The sequence below is a fragment of the Octopus sinensis genome, linkage group LG6 (assembly GCF_006345805.1).
Source record: "Octopus sinensis linkage group LG6, ASM634580v1, whole genome shotgun sequence".
NCBI classification, from domain to species: Eukaryota; Metazoa; Mollusca; class Cephalopoda; order Octopoda; family Octopodidae; genus Octopus; species Octopus sinensis.
In genome coordinates, this window is record NC_043002.1 from 11145182 (window position 1) to 11165737 (window position 20556).

The window sequence follows — 20556 nt, forward strand, 5'->3', positions numbered from 1 at the left end:
CACAATTTATGTTCCTAACACTAGCTTAATGACAACTGAGGTATTTTACTGAATTCTTTGTTATATTTAAAATTAAATGAAAAAATGAAATATGTTAACAAAAGTGTGAAAATTTATAACAGAGAAACAATTCTTAACCCGCTTGATACCAACCTTGCTGAAACCACCTCTGGCTATGTAATACAAATGCCTTGTTTTCATAAAGTTTTGAATTAAAATCTTCCACCAAACCTTAGTCACAATTTATGTTCCTAAATCTAGCTTAATGACAACTGAGGTATTTTACTAAATTCTTTGTTATATTTAAAATTAATTGAAAGAAACACAGAGCGTCTCAATAGAAATATAGTTACAAAAGGGTTAAAAAATGATTAATTTAACCCTTTTGATACCAACCTGGCTGAAACCGGCTCTGGTTCTGAGTACAAATGTCTTGTTTTCATAAGTTTTGAATTAAAATCTTCCACCAAACCTTAGTCACAATTTATGCTCCTAACACTAGCTGAATGATAACTAAGTTATTTTACTAAATTCTTTGTTATATTTAAAATTAACTGAAAGAAACAGATCATCTCAAAAGAAATAACGAAAGGGTTAATCTTGCTTCAAGATTTCTTTAATGTGATTGTTCATTTTTAGAATGAAGAATCACATTAAGGTAGGCACAAGAGACTGGATCTGGCTGGTTAAAACAAAACAGGTAGAACATTTGGTCCAGATATAGTTACTCTAAACACTAAAGGGTTAAGCAATAAATTCTAAATTCCATTTTTTTTTTCCTTCTTTCTCTCAAGGGTAGGGACATGGGGTTTTAGGTTTATAGAGAATTAAACATGAAAGCTGTGACATCCATTCTTTTCCCAAGACATTATTGATACAAGCAAAATTGTTTCAATCTGGAATCTGGCATTCGCTCTTGTAGACTTAATTCGGCGAGAAAGAACTAGCCAATGAACTGCAATGCCAGATACCAATTTTCTCTAATAATACCTATAACTAACCAAAAATGACAGCTTTGGGTTTTTTCTTCTTCTTTTTCCTTTTTGTTTGTTTCTGTTTTTATCATCATCATCATCATCATCATCATCATTATTATTATTATTATTATTATCATTATTATTATTTTTTATTATTATTATTATTATTATTATTATCATTATTATTATTTATTATTATATTATTATTATTATTATTATTATCATTATTATATTATTTTATTTCATTATTATTATTATTATTATTTTATTTTATTATTATTATTATTATTATTATTATCATTATTTTATTTTATTATTATTTTATTATCATATTATTATTATCATTTTATTATTTTATTATTATTATTATTATTATCATTATATATTATTATTATTATATTATTATTTATTATATTATTATCATTATTATTATTTTATTATTATTATTATTATCATCATTATTATTATTATTATTATTATCATTATTATTATTTTAGTATTATTATTATTATTATATTATCATTATTATTATTTATTATTATTATCATTATTATTATTTTATTTATTATTATTATTATTATCATTATTATTATTTTTTATTATTATTATTATTATTATTATTATTATTATATCATTATTATTATTCATTATTATTATTATTATTATTATTATCATTATTATTATTTTATATTATTATTATTATTATTTCATTATTATTATTTCATTATTATTATTTTATTATTATTATTATTATTATTATTATTATTTTTTATTATATTATTATATTATTATTATTTTATCATTATTATTATTATCATTATTATTATTATTATTATTATTATCATTATTATTATTTTAGTATTATTATTATTATTATATCATATTATTATTATCATTATTATTTTTTATTATTATTATTATTATCATATTATTATTTTTTATTATTATTATTATTATATTATTATTATCTTATTATTATTATCATTATTATTATTTTATTATATTATTATCATTATTATATTTATTATTATTATTATTTTATTATATATTATTATTATTTTATCATTATTATTATTTTATATTATTATTATTATTATCATTATTATTATTTTTTATTATTATTATTATTATTATTATTATTATCATTATTATATTATTATATTTATTATTATTATTTATTATTATATTATTATTATTATTATTATCATATTATTATTATCATTATTATTATTTTATTTATTATTATTATTAATTATTATTATCATTATATTATTATTATTATTTTTTATTATTATTATTATCATTATTATTATTTTTATTATTATTATTATCATTATTATTATTATCATTATTATTATTATTATTATTATCATTATTATTATTTTATTATTATTATTATTATTATTAGTAGTAGTAGTAGTAGTAGTGGTGGTGGTGGTGGTAGTAGTAGTAGTAGTGGCGGTAGTAGTAGTAGTAGTAGTATAGTAGTAGTAGTAGTAGTATCTTTTCTCAATCAAGTTGAAAATTAAGCTGCATGTGATTAATCTCTCTTCAGAATTTAAACAATAAACCAGCTGTGTTCAATCATCATTATGGCATTCCTCTCCTTCGCTTTTTTTTTTGCTTTTTTTTTTAAATTTTTATTATTGTTGTTGTTGATGTCTTTTGTTTGTTTTTATTATCATTATCTTTGTTGTGCTTCTTTTTATCATTATTGTTATCATCATCACCATCATTATTATCGTTGTTGTTGTTGTTGTTGTTATTATTGAGCTTCCATCTAACAAAACAAGTGGACTATGTTTACAAAAAAAAAATCAAAAAAAAAAAAAGAAAAAGAAAAAGAAAGAAAGAAAAAGAAAAGAAACACCAAGAAAGAAATACAGAAATAGCTGCTAATCCTTCTTGAAAAATCTCTTGTGGCAGATTTCTTTGTAACTCTGAGCAGCAGCAACATTGCTCTCATTCTGGGCCAGACCAACAACTTTGTTGGTTTTTTTTTTTTTTGTTTTTTTTGCCTGTTAAAGCTACAAGAGAAGGGTCAGTAGAAGCGAAACAAAAATGTTATTGATTCTTCCTCTCAGCTAAATAGCTTCAGTCTACACTGGTAGATGTTTCAGTGTGTATACATACATGCGTATAGATATGTACATAAACATATGTATATTTAATGGCGGTGCCCCAGCATGGCCACAGCTCGTGAGCTGAAACTAGATGAAAATGAAATGATATATATATCATCATCATCATCATCATCATCATCATTTAGCGTCCGCTTTCCATGCTAGCATGGGTTGGACGGTTCAACTGGGGTCTGTGAAGCCGGAAGGCTTCATCAGGCCCAGTCTGATCTGGCAGTGTTTCTATGGCTGGATGCCCTTCCTAACGCCAACCACTCCGTGAGTGTAGTGGGTGCTTTTTACGTGCCCACGCACAGGTGCCAGACAGAGCTGGCAAACGGCAAACGGATGGTGCTTTTACGTGCACGGCACGGGGGCCAGGCGAGGCTGGCAACGGACACGAGCGGATGGTGCTTTTACATGCCACCGGCACGGGGGCCAGGCGAGGCTGGCAACGGACACGAGCGGATGGTGCTTTTACATGCCACCGGCACGGGGGCCAGGCGAGGCTGGCAACAGACACGAACAGATGGTGCTTTTTACGTGCCACCGGCACGGGGGCCAGGCGAGGCTGGCAACGGACACGAACGGATGGTGCTTTTACGTGCCACTGGCACAAGGCCAGTCGGGGCGGCGCTGGCAACGGTCACGAACGGATGGTTCTCTTACATGCCACCGGCACTGGTAACTCAGCTGCAATTTCCATTGATCAATTTCGATTCTGATCCTGATCCTCACTTGCCTCAACAGGTCTTCACAAGTAGAGTTTTGTGTCCCAAGAAGGGAAGGTATGCATACGTAGGCTGGCTCCATCCCATGTAGAAGGCCACGGGTTATATACACACACACACACATCATCATCGTCGTTTAACATCCGCTTTCCATGCTAGCATGGGTTGGACGATTTTGACTGAGGGCTGGCGAACCAGTTAGCTGCACCAAGCTTCAATCTTGATCTGGCAGAGTTTCTACAGCTGGATGCCCTTCCTAACGCCAACCACTCCGAGAGTGTAGTGGGTGCTTTTACGAAAAGTATTGAGGTCAATTCATTCAACTGAGAAAACAAACGCTTCAAGGCAGTACCCCAGGATGGTCGCAGTTCAATGATTAATAGCTAAAGGAAGTAAAAGATAAAATATGTGTGTGTATACAGATATAAATATATAGATATAATTATATGTATGTATATATATGCATGTGTGTGTATACATATATATGTTGGCTATGTCCAGAGTGATGTTTAAAATCTTACTGTTTGATGGTGGATTATGTATTGCGATGTAATCTTTTATGACTGCATTAAATAAATGAAATCCTACTGAAACAGCTGTCGTAAATTTTCAATACCCTTTGTGTTTACCTCATATATATATGTATATATTATATATATATATATATATATATATATATTATACACATGTTTATGAATTTGTGTTGCAAGATTCCTGATGTGGAGTTGTATGTTGATGAAACAAATATTGTTGTATTTTGGGATGGTCATTTTTTTTTGTCAAATAAACACACACACTATATGTTCGTTCTTCACTAGAATAAGAACAATGAAGAACGAATATATATATATATATATGATATACATGCATATGTATGTATGTGTGCATGCATATTTGCATTTACCCTTGTCTTGACATCACCTGACAGGTGTAAATGAGTGTTACTGTCAGACAAGCAATGTTTTGGGGGGTTCCAGTCTTCCCTGTAAAACGTGTCTAGCTTTGGGAAAATGTTACCTTACATGGAAACCGATAAGGGTTGACGATAGGAAGGGCATCCAGCAAGGGAGTGCTGAAAAGTTCATGGCTTGAAGAGGATTTCAAAAGGCCTGGTTGGAAGACCAACCTTTCAAGTTCCCTTACAGGGCTTAGAAAAACTGAAGGACTTCTGCAATGTGTGTGTGAACCTGAGAGAATAAAATCTTAATTAATTGATCTTCCTCTAGTTTCTTTTACCCAAAACCAGGACATTTTCAGCACTCCTTGTACACACACATACACACACACATAATAGTCTTTCATTTATTTCAGTCATTGGACTGTGGCCATGCTGGGGCATTGCCCTGAAGGTTTTTTTTTTCCTTAGTTGAATGGATCAACTTCAGTACTGTTTTTTATTTTTGAAGCCTGGTATGCTAAATCACAGGGATGTAAACAAACCAACAATGGTTGTTGAGCAGTGCTTGGGGGACAAATATGACACAGATATTTAGGTATATGCATATTTATATATATATATATGGGGTAGCCTTCTTTCAGTATCCATCTCCCAAATCCACTCACAAGGTCTTGGTTGACCCAGGTCTATAATAGAAGACATTTGCCTGAGATGCCATACAGTGGGACTGAACCTGGGACCATGTGGTTGGAAAAGAAATTTTTTACCACACAGCCACTCCTGCAATCACACACACTTTCACATCATCATCATCATCGTCATTTAATGTCTGCCCTCCACACTGGTATGGTTTGTTATTCTTTTACTTGTTTCAGTCATTTGACTGTGACCATGCTGGGGCACCACCTTTAAGGGTGTTAGTCAAAGAAATCGACCCATAGAACTTATTCTATCGCTCTGTTTTACCGAACCGCTAAGTTACAGGAGACATTAACACACTAGCATCAGTTATCAAGTGATGGCGGTGAGGACAAACACAGACCCCCCCACACACACACACACACACATACACACAAATATATATATATATATACATATATATATATATATGCAATGTGCTTCTTTCAGTTTCCCTCTATCAAATCTCACAAGGCTTTGGTCAGCCCAAAGCTAAAGCAGAAGACACTTGCCCAAGGTGCCATGCAGTGGGACTGAACCTGGAACCATGTGGTTGGGAAGCAAGCTCCTTACCACAACAGCTACGCCTGTATACAACAGGCTTCTTTGAGTTTCTGTCCACCAAATCCACTTGTAAGGCAGGCATTGGTCAGCCTAGAATTACAGTGGAAGACATTTGCCTAAAGTGGTGCCATATGGTGGAACTGAACCCAAGATATCATGTTTGGAATTGAGTTTCTTATCTGCACACTCACGCAAACATACAGATATGTATGTATGTATATAACATGACACATTTCACCATAAAATATCTGTAAGTAATTTCCAGCTGTAAACAGTATATCTAATTATACAGTATACCAATATTGTATTATTCTCGATGATATCATCTCTAATGAATATTTTATAACCTGTGTTATATAAACTAGAGTCAGTATATAGGCACAGGAGTGGCTGTGTGGTAAGTAGCTTGTCTACCAACCACATGGTTCCGGGTTCAGTCCCACTGCGTGGCACCTTGGGCAAGTGTCTTCTACTATAGCCTCGGGCCGACCAAAGCCTTGTGAGTGGATTTGGTAGACGGAAACTGAAAGAAGCCCGTCGTATATATGTATATATATGTTTGTGTGTCTGTGTTTGTCCCCTAGCATTGCTTGACAACCGATGCTGCTGTGTTTACGTCCCCGTCACTTAGCGGTTCAGCAAAAGAGACCGATAGAATTAGTACTGGGCTTACAAAAGAATAAGTCCCGGGGTCGAGTTGCTCGATTAAAGGCTGTGCTCCAGCATGGCCGCAGTCAAATGACTGAAACAAGTAAAAGAAGCCCGTCGTATATATGTATATATATACGGAGTGGTTGGCGTTAGGAAGGGCATCCAGCCGTAGAAACACTGCCAAATCTGACTGGGCCTGATGAAGCCTTCCAGCTTCACAGACCCCAGTTAAACCGTCCAACCCATGCTAGCATGGAAAACGGACGCTAAATGATGATGATGATGATGATGATATATATGTGTGTGTGTTTGTGTGTCTGTGTTTGTTCCCTAGCATTGCTTGACAGCCGATGCTGGTGTGTTTACGTCCCCCGTCACTTAGCGGTTTGGCACAAGAGACTGATAGAATAAGTACTGGGCTTACAAAAGAATAAGTCCCGGGGTCGAGTTGCTCGACTAAAGGCATTGCTCCAGCATGGCCGCAGTCAAATGACTGAAACAAGTAAAGATAAGTAATTTCTTGCTGTAAACGATTTATCTAATTATACAGTATACCAATATTGTATTATTTTCAATGATATCATCTCTAATGAATATTTTATAACCAGTGTTATATAAACTAGAGTCGGTATTAAAAATATTCTACTGATATGTTATTTTTTAGAGATAACAAGTTTTTGTTATGTTACAGTAGCAAAAAGGAACTGGGTTGATCAATAATTCTTTTTCACTTATTGAGGAATCTATTTTCCCCCTCATCCTATTGGTTATTACTGACTATCCATTCATCTGTTTGTTCCAGCCCAGTTTTCACTATTGAGTATTCCTGTCTTTTGCCCAACCCTCAGTTAATTACCGCCCATTTCTGCTGTAGGCTCTGAATTGCTATCCACTTTCGATTGTTCATTATTGTCCAGTTAGTACCCAGCCCTCAGCTACTAAACTGCCAACTTCCATTTTTAGCTGATGTCCAGTTACTGCCCACATCTTGGTTTGTTCCTGCCCTCCAGTTCTAACCCTTTTGTTACTGTATTTATTTTGAGATGCTCTGTGTTTCTTTCAATTAATTTTAAACATAACAAAGAATTTAGTAAAATAACTCAGTTATCATTAAGTTAGTGTTAGGAACATAAATTGTGACTAAGGCTTGGTGGAAAATTTTTATTCAGAGCTTATGAAAACAAGACATTTGACCACTGAGCCAGAGCTGGTTTTGGCCAACAAAAGGGCTAACCCTTTTGTTACTAACAAAAAGACATTTACTAACGAAAAGATATTAAAAGTCTAAAAGGTCAAATTATTGAGAGAAAAAAGAATAAGTATCATAATAAGAAAACAAAGAAAAAAAAGATTGGGGGGTGAGGATTGAGTAGCAGAAGACGGTGGGGGGTAGGAAGTAACAGGATGTACACCCCAGAACAAATGGACATGACCTCAAGGGCATTGGTGCAGACAATGGTCAGCAACACCTGCTGCAACAGCCATCGCACCTCATGGGGCTCATATCTAAGAAGATTACAGTTATCATGATTTTGTAGAAGAAATTGGTAGTGTGGTGTCCAAGAACACTTGTCTCAACCAGGGCTGTGGAGTCAGAGTCGAAAACAATTAAGGAGTAGCCGGAGTCGGAGTTAGTAAAACTATGCCGACTTTGACTCCGACTCACAATGCCCCTTATTCTTTAATATAAACCAGTATTAACATTTAGCCCTACTCAAAGTACAAGCGTATGCATATGCTTTATGAGGTGTGGAGGCCACAATCACTTAATTACATAAAGAGAAGTCGGAGTTGGAGGTGCCCACTGACTCCGACTCCAGCTACCCCTTAATAATATTATTATTATTATTTTTAATAATAATAATATAATAATAATAATAACATCGAAAAATACCTTAGGAATGAGAACCCAGGTTTGAAATTTCCCCAAGACACCCGATGAAGTGAAGACTGGAGGGTATATCAGCCGAAACGTGTTAACAACAAACAAGATGAGGACAAATGACCATCAAATGTAAATAATGTACATAATTCCTCATCTCTTAAATAAAGAACTGTCATGTTTATGTTTGTCCACCAGCACCTGGTAACAAATATTGGTGTTTTTTTATGTTCCTATAACTTAGCAGTTCAGCAAAAGGAGATTGATAGAATAAGTACCAGGTATAAAAAATAGATAAATACTAGGGTCAGTTCATTCATCCCAAAATTCTTCCAGGTGGTGCCCCAGCATGGCCACAGTCTAATGACTGTAAAAAAAAGTAAAAGATAATAATCAGGAAGTTTTTTTTTTTTTATTAATTTCTTAATTATTTTCAAAATTAATTAAGAAAAACAAAAGGTTGTGTATTTCAGCAGAAATATGGTTAATTGAAAACCTTCCAAAATAATTTTGCTTCCCAACACCAACTTAATGATATTAATTAACAACAAAGTTTAATTACTAAATGTGTAGCTTTTAATTCTTCATCATTTTTATCTTCTGTCTTTTATCTTTAAGTTGTTTTAGTCATTAGATTGCGACCATGCTGGGGCACCACCTTGCAGAATTTTAGCCAAATGAATCCCTGATCTGACTTTTCGTCCGATGTCACTTAGTCCGACATCACTTTGTCCGTGTCTTTTGGTCCAACGTCTTTTTGTCTGATAATTTTTTGTCCAATTGTAAATAAACTCATTAGAAAACAAGGGGAACATCATCATCATCATCATCATCGTTTAACATCCGCTTTCCATGCTAGCATGGGTTGGACGTGTGACTGAGGGCTGGCAAACCAGATGGCTGCACCAGGCTCCAATCTTGGTCTGGCACAGTTTCTACTGCTGGATACCCTTCCTAACGCCAACCACTCCGAGAGTGTAGTGGGTGCTTTTACGTGCCACCGGCACAGGGCCAGTCAGGCGGCACTGGCAACGACCTCGCTCGAATCTTTTACACATGCCACCAGCACGGGGCCAGTCAGGCGGCACTGGCAACGACCCTGTTCAAATCTTTTACACATGCCACCAGCATGGGGCCAGTCAGGCGGCACTGGCAACGACCTCGTTCAAATCTTTTACACATGCCACCAGCACGGGGCCAGTCAGGCGGCACTGGCAATGACCTCACTCGAATCTTTTACACATGCCACAGGCACAGGTGCCGGTAAGGCGATGCTGGTAACAATCACGCTTGAATGGTGTTTTTTACGTGCCACCAGCACGGAGGCCCTCGAATAAAAATATGGAACGCTTCACGAATTTGCGTGTCAATCATTAAGAATTCTATTGATAGGATTGAAATAAAATACTATGGAAAAAAGTTTAATTAAAAAGGTAATTAGATATAAATAATGATTTATTGTGATCACTTAAAACTGATGCAAATTCTATGTCACACTCTTCGAAAAATCAATATTTCTTGTTGACCCATATTCAATGACCAATCTTTTGAGATGTTCAGTTATTCTTCTATATCATGTACATGTATTTGACATATCTTCTTGATATAACACCCAAGACACCTGATGAGGGCTGGAGGGTATATCAGTCGAAACATGTTCTTAATTTTTTTCTTAATTAATTTTGAAAATAATTAAGAAATTAATAAAAAAAAAAACCTCCTGATTACTACCTTTTATTTTTTTACAGTCATTAGACTGTGGCCACCTGGAAGAATTTTGGGGTGAATGAATTGATCCCAGAATTTATTTTTTTTATATACCTGGTACTTATTCTATCAATGTATCATTTGACATATTTTCTTGAAGAATCTGAGTCATTTTACCTTGAAACGAACCCTTCTGCTTTCTTCAAAACTTTGATTAATTTCCAAATATTCAAATGTGCTCCACCTGCCAAATACTTTATCGCAGAATGAAACCCCTCCGCAGCATTATTTGTTCTGAGAAGATCTTGAAGAATATGCTGATTAACATTCCATACAGCTATCGGGAATGTAAGTGGTTCTCGCCTTCGTCTAGCACCATGTCCTCTCACAAAGCCTATGTAAGCCAAGTCGAAGTAAGCAATGAATTCAGCTAGCATTTCTTCATCGTCTGTTAATTCTTCATAGGCTTCGATTCGACATCTTCAATGGGTAGGAAGGCTAATGCTGAAAAACATCGAATTTTAAGACAAAATTCAGAGTCTTTAATGTATTTTTCTTCATCATCATCATCATCGTTTAACGTCCGCTTTCCATGCTAGTATGGGTTGGACGATTTTGACTGAGGGCTGGCGAACCAGATGGCTGCATCAGGCTCCAGTCTTGATCTGGCAGAGTTTCTACAGCTGGATGCCCTTCCTAACACCAACCACTCCGAGAGTGTAGTGGGTGCATTTTACGTGCCACCAGCACAGGGGTCAGTCAGGTGGTACTGGCAATGACCTCGCTTGAATCTTTTTACACATGCCACCGGCGCAGGTGCCAGTGAAGCGACATTGGTAACGATCACGCTCGAATGGTGCCCTTTTACGTGCCACGGGTACGGAAGCCAGTTGGCTGCTCTGGCAACAATCATGCTTGGATGGTGCTCTTGGCGCCCTACTAGCACGGGCACAAGTGCCAGTAAGGTGACACTGGTAACGATCATACTCAAATGGTGCTCTCTTATGTGCCACTGACACGGAAGCTGGTTAACCGCTCTGTCAACGATCACACTTGTATGGTGCTCTTTGCACCCCGCTAGCACGGATGCCAGTCATCAAATTGATTAGGTCTAAATCTGTAATTTTTCAAAATACTGATTGGCTCAAATGAAACAAATATGTCACGATGGATGAATTAAGGAATGCTGATTTAAATGCCTTGTGAACTGCAACTTTGAAATTTGCCATGAGATCAAGCGGATATGCATTAGGTTGCATAATTTTCAATTGCTCAGAAAATTATTCGTATGTTTGCTTTGTTTTATTCGGCAGTAATGCAAAGACCCGTGGAAAACTGCTTCCTTTAACTTGTACATGAATGCTAAACAGTTGAAACCTCTGTTCTGACACAATTTTGAATGTTCCATCACATGACCAATGACGAAAAGGTGTTATATCCCAAAGGCGGCAAGCTGGCAGAAACGTTAGCACGCCGGACGAAATGCTTAGTGGTATTTCGTCTGCCGTTACATTCTGAGTTCAAATTCCACTGAGGTCGACTTTGCCTTTCATCCTTCCAGGGTCGATAAATTAAGTACCAGTTACGCACTGGGGTCGATATAATCAACTTAATTTGTGTGTCTGTCCTTGTTTGTCCCCTCTGTGTTTAGCCCCTTGTGGATAGTAAAGAAATAGGTATTTCGTCTGTCGCTATGTTCTGAGTTCAAATTCCGCCGAGGTCGACTTTACCTTTCATCCTTTCGGGGTCGATTAAATAAGTATAAGTTACACACTGGGGTCAATATAATCAACTTAATCCATGTGTCTGTCCTTGTTTGTCCCCTCTGTGTTTAGCCCCTTGTGGGTAGTAAAGAAATGGGCGTTATATCCCGAAGAGCACTTTCTGATGCAAATACTAGTATGCGCCGTTGATTCTCAATACCTGATTTGTATCGCAGAAACTGTTTACCATTATCAAGTTTACCAAATTCAGAATTTTTTTGTCAGCTCCTTTGAACAGTCCTTGAAAGTACAGGCAAACGAGGAAGTTGAGAGCATGTATTTTCTGTTGGCTGCGTAAACTTTAGCCACTATTATACTACGTGAACTTGCTGCTATGTTTTCCACCACTTCATGCTTGATTTCTGCAACTGTTTTCCTTGCATTTAATGAATCTTCATCAACTGGATGGATGTGCTCACTAGATAAATAAATAATTTTCAGCTCATCGTTTTCCGTCACCGTGTGAATTTGCACTGAATACAGCCTTCTTTTTTTCATATGTCCAGTATTCTTTTCCTAGTTTTGTATTGCTTGAATGAAAATCATGGCTGTAATTACTTTCATCGACTTTTCTTTTGCTCTTGGTCGATACTAAGAATTTTGTCATTTCAGGATGGGTAAATTAAAAATGTGTACACTAAATTTGCAGCACTCTCTATACACAGCACCGTATTAAAGAGAGAAAAGGAAAAAGAGGAAGTAAAACTATTAACAGAGAAGGAAAAAGAACGATAATAATAATCCTTTAACGAGGCTCGTTATAGTTCTGTGAATATATCATTAGAGATATTTCACCTTGTTTTCTAAAGAATTTATTTAAAATTGGACAAAAAGTCGTTGGACAAAGAAAATCTGGCATGTAAAAAGCACCCACTACACTCTCGGAGTGGTTGGCGTTAGGAAGGGCGTCCAGCTGTAGAAACTCTGCCAAATCAAGATTGGAGCCTGGTGCAGCCATCTGGTTTGCCAGCCTTCAGTCAAAATCGTCCAACCCATGCTAGCATGGAAAGTGGATGTTAAACGATGATGATGATGATGATGAAAAAATGTCTGACCAAAAGACATGGATGAAAAGACGTTTGACGAAGTGACGTCGGACCAAAAGATGTCTGACGAAGTGATGTCAAATGAAAAGACATGGCCCCAAATGAATCAACCCTAGTATTTGGTTTTCTTTTAAGCCTGGTACCTAGTTTCTCAATCCCTTTTGTTGAACCGCTAGATCATGTGGGCATAAACCCACCACTACCAGCTTGTCAAGTGATGGCAGAGGACAAACACTGACAAAAAGACACACACATAGGTATTTATATACATGTGTATACCACAGGCTTCTTTCAGTTTCTGTCTGCCAAATCCACTCACAAGGCTTTGGTCAACCTGGGGCTATAGTAGAAGACACTCTCTCAAGGTACCATGCAGTGGGACTGAACCCGGAACCATGTGGCTTGGAAGTAAGCTTCTTATTTCTTTACTGCCCACAAGGGGCTACACACAGAGGGGACAAACAAGGACAGACAAATGGATTAAGTCGATTATATTGACCCCAATGCGTAACTGGTACTTATTTAATTGTCCCTGAAAGGAAGAAAGGCAAAGTCGACCTCAATGGAATTTGAACTCAGAACGTAGCAGCAGACGAAATACCACTAAGCATTTCACCTGGCCAGCTAACATTTCTGCCAGCTCGCCGCCTTCCAGCTTCTTACCACGCAGCCATGCCTGCACCTGTGAAAATTTATCATTGAAAATTAATTATTATTCATTTTTAATGATGGAACTCAAAGTAGATAAAACCATAAATAATGGCATGTAAATTTTGGGTTGAAAAATACTTTTTTGAATAGCAAAAGTCTAAGGTTGCTCATAGGATTTGAAGCAACATCTTTTGTAAATATGACAGATGTTCTACCATTGGACCAAAGCAACCCTTTCAATTTCTTTATTTTAGAAATCTTGCTCTTATCAATGAGAATTTATGTTGTTCATGTCATAAGAATTTAGAAACTTCAAGAGAACGTGAAATAATTCATTTTTGTCATTGGAATTCAAAGTAGCTAAAGCTGTAAATAATTGTGTGTATCAACTTTTGGATTCTGTATTTCAGCCTGCTGTTGTCTTCATCAATCATTGTCCACTATTAACTATTGTTAATTAATGTCCAGTGCAGTTACTGAATGCATCTGCTTCCCATCTAGTCCAGCACAAACTGTTAGCTGATGTCTGTTTCATTCACTAACGGTAATTTGATCCCTTCAATTATATTTTCAGGTCCTCCTTCCGATCCTGTGTTCTACATCAAAATTACAGTTCATCTTCACCCAAGGTAAATCTCCTTAATTTATTGCACACACATACACACACACACACTCATGGACATCTGCATTCTGATTGCCAAACTAACATTTAATTATTGTTCTGTGGAATATGATTACATATCATCATCATCATCATTATCGTCGTTTAACGTCTGTTGTCCCTACTGGCATGGGTTGGACAGTTTGACTGTGGCTGGCATGCAGGAAGGCTTTGCCAGACTCCAGTCTGATTTCGCATGGTTTTCTACAGCTGGATGCCCTTCCTAATGCCACCCACTCCGAGAGTGTAATGGGTGCTCTCATGTGCCACGCAAATGGCACGTAAAAATGGCACCCACTACACTCTCAGAGTGGTTGGCATTAGGAAGGGCATCCAGCCATAGAAAACCATGCCAAATCAGACTAGATCCTGGTGCAACCTTCCAGCTTGCCAGCCCTGGTCAAACTGTCCAACCCATGCCATCATGGACAACAGACATTAAATGATGACAGTGATATGTAATCATGTTCCACTGAACAATATGTTTATGTATATCCTCAGCAAATCCTCTGCTTGAGCTAATTAAATTTGATGTTTATTCACCATTCCTCAGGTGGACTTATCCAAATTTCCTGTTGAATACATTCGAAATTTTAGCATCATAGCTCATGTCGACCATGGTAAAAGCACCTTATCTGATCGTTTACTGGAATTTACAGGTAAGTGAAATCTTACCATTTCTAATTGGTGTCTTCAAAAATACCTATTAAGATTTTCACAATTCTGACCTCATGTAGATTTAATGATCCTGCACAAAAAAAAATTATATACCATATCTTTCTCCTAATTTTTTCATCGTAGTTCACATGGTAAATATCATATATATATATATATATACCTGTGCCGGTGGCACGTAAAAAGCACCCACTACACTCACAGAGTGGTTGGCATTAGGAAGGGCATCCAGCTGTAGAAACATTGACAGATCAGACTGGGCCTGGTGCAGCCTTCTGGGTTCCCAGACCCCAGTTGAACCGTCCAACCCATGCTAGCATGGAAAACAGACGTTAAACGATGATGTATATATATATGATATTTAGCATGTGAATTGAGATGGAAAAAATATAAACGATCATCATCATCATCATCATCGTTTAACGTCCGCTTTCCATGCTAGCATGGGTTGGACGGTTCAACTGGGGTCTGGGAAGCCCGAAGGCTACACCAGGCCAGTCAGATCTGGCAGTGTTTCTACAGCTGGATGCCCTTCCTAACGCCAACCACTCCGAGAGTGTAGTGGGCGATTTTATGTGCCACCGACACAGGTGCCAGACGAGGCTGGCAGACGGCCACGCTCGGATGGTGTTTTTTATGTGCCACCGACACAGGTGCCAGATGGTATATAATTTTTTTGTGCAGGGGTTCCTTGAGACATGTAATTTATTTTAAGCATTACGCAAGGGTAAAAAGGTGGAAAAGCAGTGAACTACCCAAAGTGCTGTAAGTAAAGTTAGTAGATATAAATGCGAGTGTGTGTGCTATGAATTTTGATGGTAGACATTAATAGTGATTTTATTCTGTCTCTTTCAGGAACTATTCCGACCACAAAGGACAACAAACAAGTGTTGGACAAACTTCAAATAGAACGTGAAAGAGGAATCACAGTTAAAGCGCAGACTGTCTCACTGGTACATACATATAAAGGGAAACAATATTTACTGAACCTTATTGACACTCCAGTAAGTTGTAAGGCATTATGTGTCTTTTACAGATTGTATTTCGAATATGCAAGCACATGCCTACATACACACACACACGTCACGGTTGAGATGCTTCTGTTCATAAATTTGTTCAGTCAAGTACAACATACCAGTGACACTAATTCACCACTGTTAACCTACATGTCAATATTACCATTTTAGGGCAGCGAGCTGGCAGAATCGTTAGCATGCCGGGCGAAATGCTTATCGGTATTTCATCTGCCGCTACGTTCTGAGTTCAAATACCGCCGAGGTCGACTTTGCCTTTCATCCTTTTGGGGTCGATTAAATAAGTACCAGTTATGCACTGGGATCGATATTATCAACTTAATCCATTTGTCTGTCCTTGTTTGTCCCCCCTGTGTTTAGCCCCTTGTGGGTAGTAAAGAAATAGGTATTTCGTCTGCCGTTACATTCTGAGTTCAAATTCCGCCGAAGTCGACTTTGCCTTCCATCCTTTCGGGGTCAATAAATTAAGTACCAGTTGTCTACTGGGGTCAATCTAATCGACTGGCACCCACTCTATAAATTTCAGGCCTTGTGCCTAGAGTAGAAAAGAATATTTATGATTGAAAGGCGGCTGACTAGCAGAATCAATCTATTATTTCCTTCTGACCCCTTCATTAGTTTCCCATACAGTGTGCCTCCCATAATTCTCTACTATAATGTTGTTGTATCTATTTCTTCCAGGGCCATGTTGATTTCCAGTATGAAGTCTCTCGCTCGATGTCAGCCTGTCAAGGGGTTCTTCTCTTGGTGGATGCAAATCATGTAAGCAACTCTCGTTATATATTTTACTTAAGATAATTATTGCACTGGACAAAATGCTTAGGGGTTTTTATTTTAGCCCTTCACGTTTTGAGTTCAAATACTGTCGACTGTACTTTGCCTTTCGTTCTTTTGGGGGCCAATAAAATAAGGACAAATGGCACCCATGCCGGTTGCATGTAAATGCACCCATTACACTCTCGGAGTGGTTGGCATTAGGAAGGGCATCCAGCTGTAGAAAACCATGCCAAATCAGGCTGGAGTCTGGTGCAGCCATCCAGTGTTCTAGCCTGGTCAAACCATCCAACCCATGCCAGCATGGACAATGGATGTTAAATGATGATGATGATGATATTAATGAATACTGGGGTGGATATAATTGACCTACCCCTTTCTTAAAATTACTGACCCTGTTCCAAATTTTGAAATTAAATATTTTATTCCATCAAAATCATCATTATCATCATCATCGTCGTTTAACGTTCACTTTCCATGCTAGCATGGGTTGGACGATTTGACTGAGGTCTGGCAAACCAGATGGCTGCACCAGGCTCCAATCTTGATTTGGCAGAGTTTCTACAGCTGGATGCCCTTCCTAACGCCAACCACTACGAGAGTGTAGTGGGTGCTTTTACGTGGCACCGGCACGAGAGCCGGTCAGAGGGAACTGGCAACGGCCACTCTCATATGGTGCTTTTTATGTGCCACCTGCATGGGAGCCAGTCCAGTGGCACTGGCGACGACCTTGCTCGAATGTTTTTTTTGCATGTGACACAGGTATATTGGTTATTTTCCACATGTCCAATATCTTGAGGAAGAAAGAATGATAGGTTGTGGCATTTATGCTGTCCCTAATCTGAACTAGCTATCTTCAGTTTGTTTCTTTCTTTATATTCTTGCCCGTGGTTATAAATGCTGGATAAGTTAGTTAGTTAGTTAGTTAGTTAATTTTTTGGCTCAAAAAGCAAAAAGCAAGGCCATGTAGGGGGACATGGAGTTATGTACAGGGTGGTGTTCATGTAGAGAGTTCAGGCCACTTGAGGTCAAGGGAGACTTTGAACCGAGCAGTCGTCGGCATCTTCACCATCTTGTCTGTCAGCTTATTCCACGGATACGCAACCCGGACGGAGAAAGCCCCTCTCCTTCGATTGAGATGAAATCGTCACAGATAGAGCTTTTCGGAATGACCCCGCAGCCGACGCTCTGGAGCAGGAGTGAAGAACAGCTCTTTCGAGAGGTTACACTTTCCGCTTATGATGTTGTGAGCAAGAATGAGATCTCCACGGCATTGTCGTTTTCCTAGAGAATAAAGGTCAAGCGTCTTCAGCCTTTCTTCATAAGACAAATTCTTGAGACTAAGAACCATGCGGGTAGCCAGCTTCTGGACTATTTCAAGATGCTGTATGTCTTTGAGGAATAACTGAAGAGGTTTGGAACCAGTATGATGTGGCGGGGGTAAACCAGCATATGCTGTCAGGCCCCACTGCTGATATTGGGGGTTGCGTTCTATGCCTTGACCCGAGCGTCAAGCTAGAATCAAATCTATGGTGTTGTTTTGATTTGCTCCATCCAGCCACTAAAACCGAGGTCTGCCTCTGGTTCTGCTGCCTACCACTTTAGCCTCCATCACCCCCCGCCCTTACCATCCACTCCTCATCCATCCTCTCCATGTGGCCAAACCACCTCAACATTCGTCTGCCCAATTTCTCTTTTTTTTTTCTCTTTTTACTTGTTTCAGTCATTTTGACTGCGGCCATGCTGGAGCACCGCCTTTAATCGAGCAACTCGACCCCGGGACTTATTCTTTGTAAGCCCAGTACCTTATTCTATCGGTCTCTTTTGCCGAACCGCTAAGTGACAGGGACATAAACACACCAGCATCAGTTGTCAAGTAAACATACATGCACATACATATATATACATATATACGACGGGCTTCTTTCAGTTTCCGTCTACCAAATCCACTCACAAGGCTTTGGTCAGCCCGAGGCTATGGTAGAAGACACTTGCCCAAGATGCCACACAGTGGGACTGAACCCGGAACCATGTGGTTGGTAAACAAGCTACTTACCACACAGCCACTCCTAATATCTAATATTTTCTTTTGTCAGGGAGTTCAAGCCCAGACAGTTGCCAACTATTATCTGGCTTCGGAGCTAAAGAAAACCATTATTCCTGTGTTGAATAAGATAGATCTAAAGGTTGCCAGACCTGAAGAAGTTCTAAAACAACTCAAATCTATTTTTGACATAGAACCAAGTACAACATTAAAGGTAAGTGTTTATCATTGTTTGTGTGTGTGTTTTTTTTTTTTTGTATTTTAATCATTATCACCATTCCACTTTTTCATATCCACATGGTAATTTTTTTCCCATAGCTGTTTCCATGGAAAATTGGGGATACACACACACATCATCATCATCATCATCATTGTTTAACGTCCGTTTTCCATGCTGGCATGGGTTGGACAATTTGACTGAGGACTAGGAAGCCAGGAGGCTGCACCAGACTCCAATCTGATCTGGCAAGGTTTCTACAGTTGGATGCTCTTCCTGACGCCAACTACTGTGAGAGTGTGCGTCACCGGCACAGGAGCCAGTCAGGCAGCATTGGCATTGACCACACTCGAATGGTGCTTTTTACGTGTCACATGCACGGAAGCCAGTCAGGCGGCACTGGCATTGACCATGCTTGAATGGTGCTTTTTATGTGCCACCAACATGGGAGCCAGTCGAGCAGCACTGGCATTGACCACACTCAAATAGTGCCTTTTACATGCCACTGGCAGGGGAGCCAAGGCAGCACTGGCATTGGCTACACTCAAATGGTGCTTTTTATGTCACTGGCAGGGGTGCCAGTCAGATGGTACTGGCATCCACACACACATACACACACGCACACACACACACACACACGCACACACACACACACACGCACACACACACACACACACACACATATATATATATACGATGAGCGTTTTTCAGTTTCCATCTACCAAATCCATTCAGAAGGTCTTGGTTGGTCCAGGAATGCTGTTGTAGAATCCACTTGCCCAAGGTGCTACAGAGTGGGACTGAACTCAGAACCAAGGTGTTAGGAAGTAAGCTTCTTAACCACGCAGCTGTGCTTGTGTTTTATATGTTTGTTTTGGCATTGTTGGGTTTTTGCACATCAAACATCATAGAATTAAACGAAATGGTAAACCAAGGAATTAAGCTTTGTAAAATGGTGACCATTCAAATATCCACACAATACAACTACAAGAAATGGGTAATCCTTTCTACTAAAGACACAAGGCCTCAAATTTGTGGGGCAGGGACTATAGTCTATCTCTCTCTCTCTCTCTCTTTACTCTTTTAGTTGTTTCAGTCATTTGACTGCGGCCATGCTGGAGCACCGCCTTTAGTTGAGCAAATCGACCCCAGGACTTATTCTTTGTAAGCCTAGTACTTATTCTATCAGTCTCTTTTGCTGAACTGCTAAGTTCCCAGAGGATAGTGACATTTTTACCTTCAACAACTATTATTATTATTATCATCATCATCATCATCTCATCATCATCATCATCATCATCATCTTTATTATTTATTTATTGCAGGTTTCTGCCAAACTGGGTACCGGTGTCCTCGAATTGCTGGAGACTATAATTGAGCGTATACCTCCGTAAGTTCTTTATTGTGCTCTCCCTTCGATATTGCTTTGGCTCAAATGTATTAACTAAAGTAACAAACTGGCACTAGCTTCTGGGACCATTGT

At 38.1% G+C, this 20556-nt stretch overlaps 1 protein-coding gene across 1 annotated transcript in view; it reads left to right on the forward strand.

Moving 5' to 3' along the window:
* The window catches only part of LOC115213148 (translation factor Guf1, mitochondrial-like), a 68846-nt gene that overhangs the window by 25187 nt on the left and 23103 nt on the right, over positions 1 to 20556 (forward strand). The window contains exons 2-7 of the mRNA XM_029782082.2: positions 14243 to 14297; positions 14883 to 14988; positions 15860 to 16008; positions 16720 to 16800; positions 18909 to 19070; positions 20399 to 20463. Of these exons, the coding sequence (XP_029637942.2) occupies positions 14243 to 14297; positions 14883 to 14988; positions 15860 to 16008; positions 16720 to 16800; positions 18909 to 19070; positions 20399 to 20463 (618 nt within the window). The remainder of the gene's footprint in view (positions 1 to 14242; positions 14298 to 14882; positions 14989 to 15859; positions 16009 to 16719; positions 16801 to 18908; positions 19071 to 20398; positions 20464 to 20556) is intronic.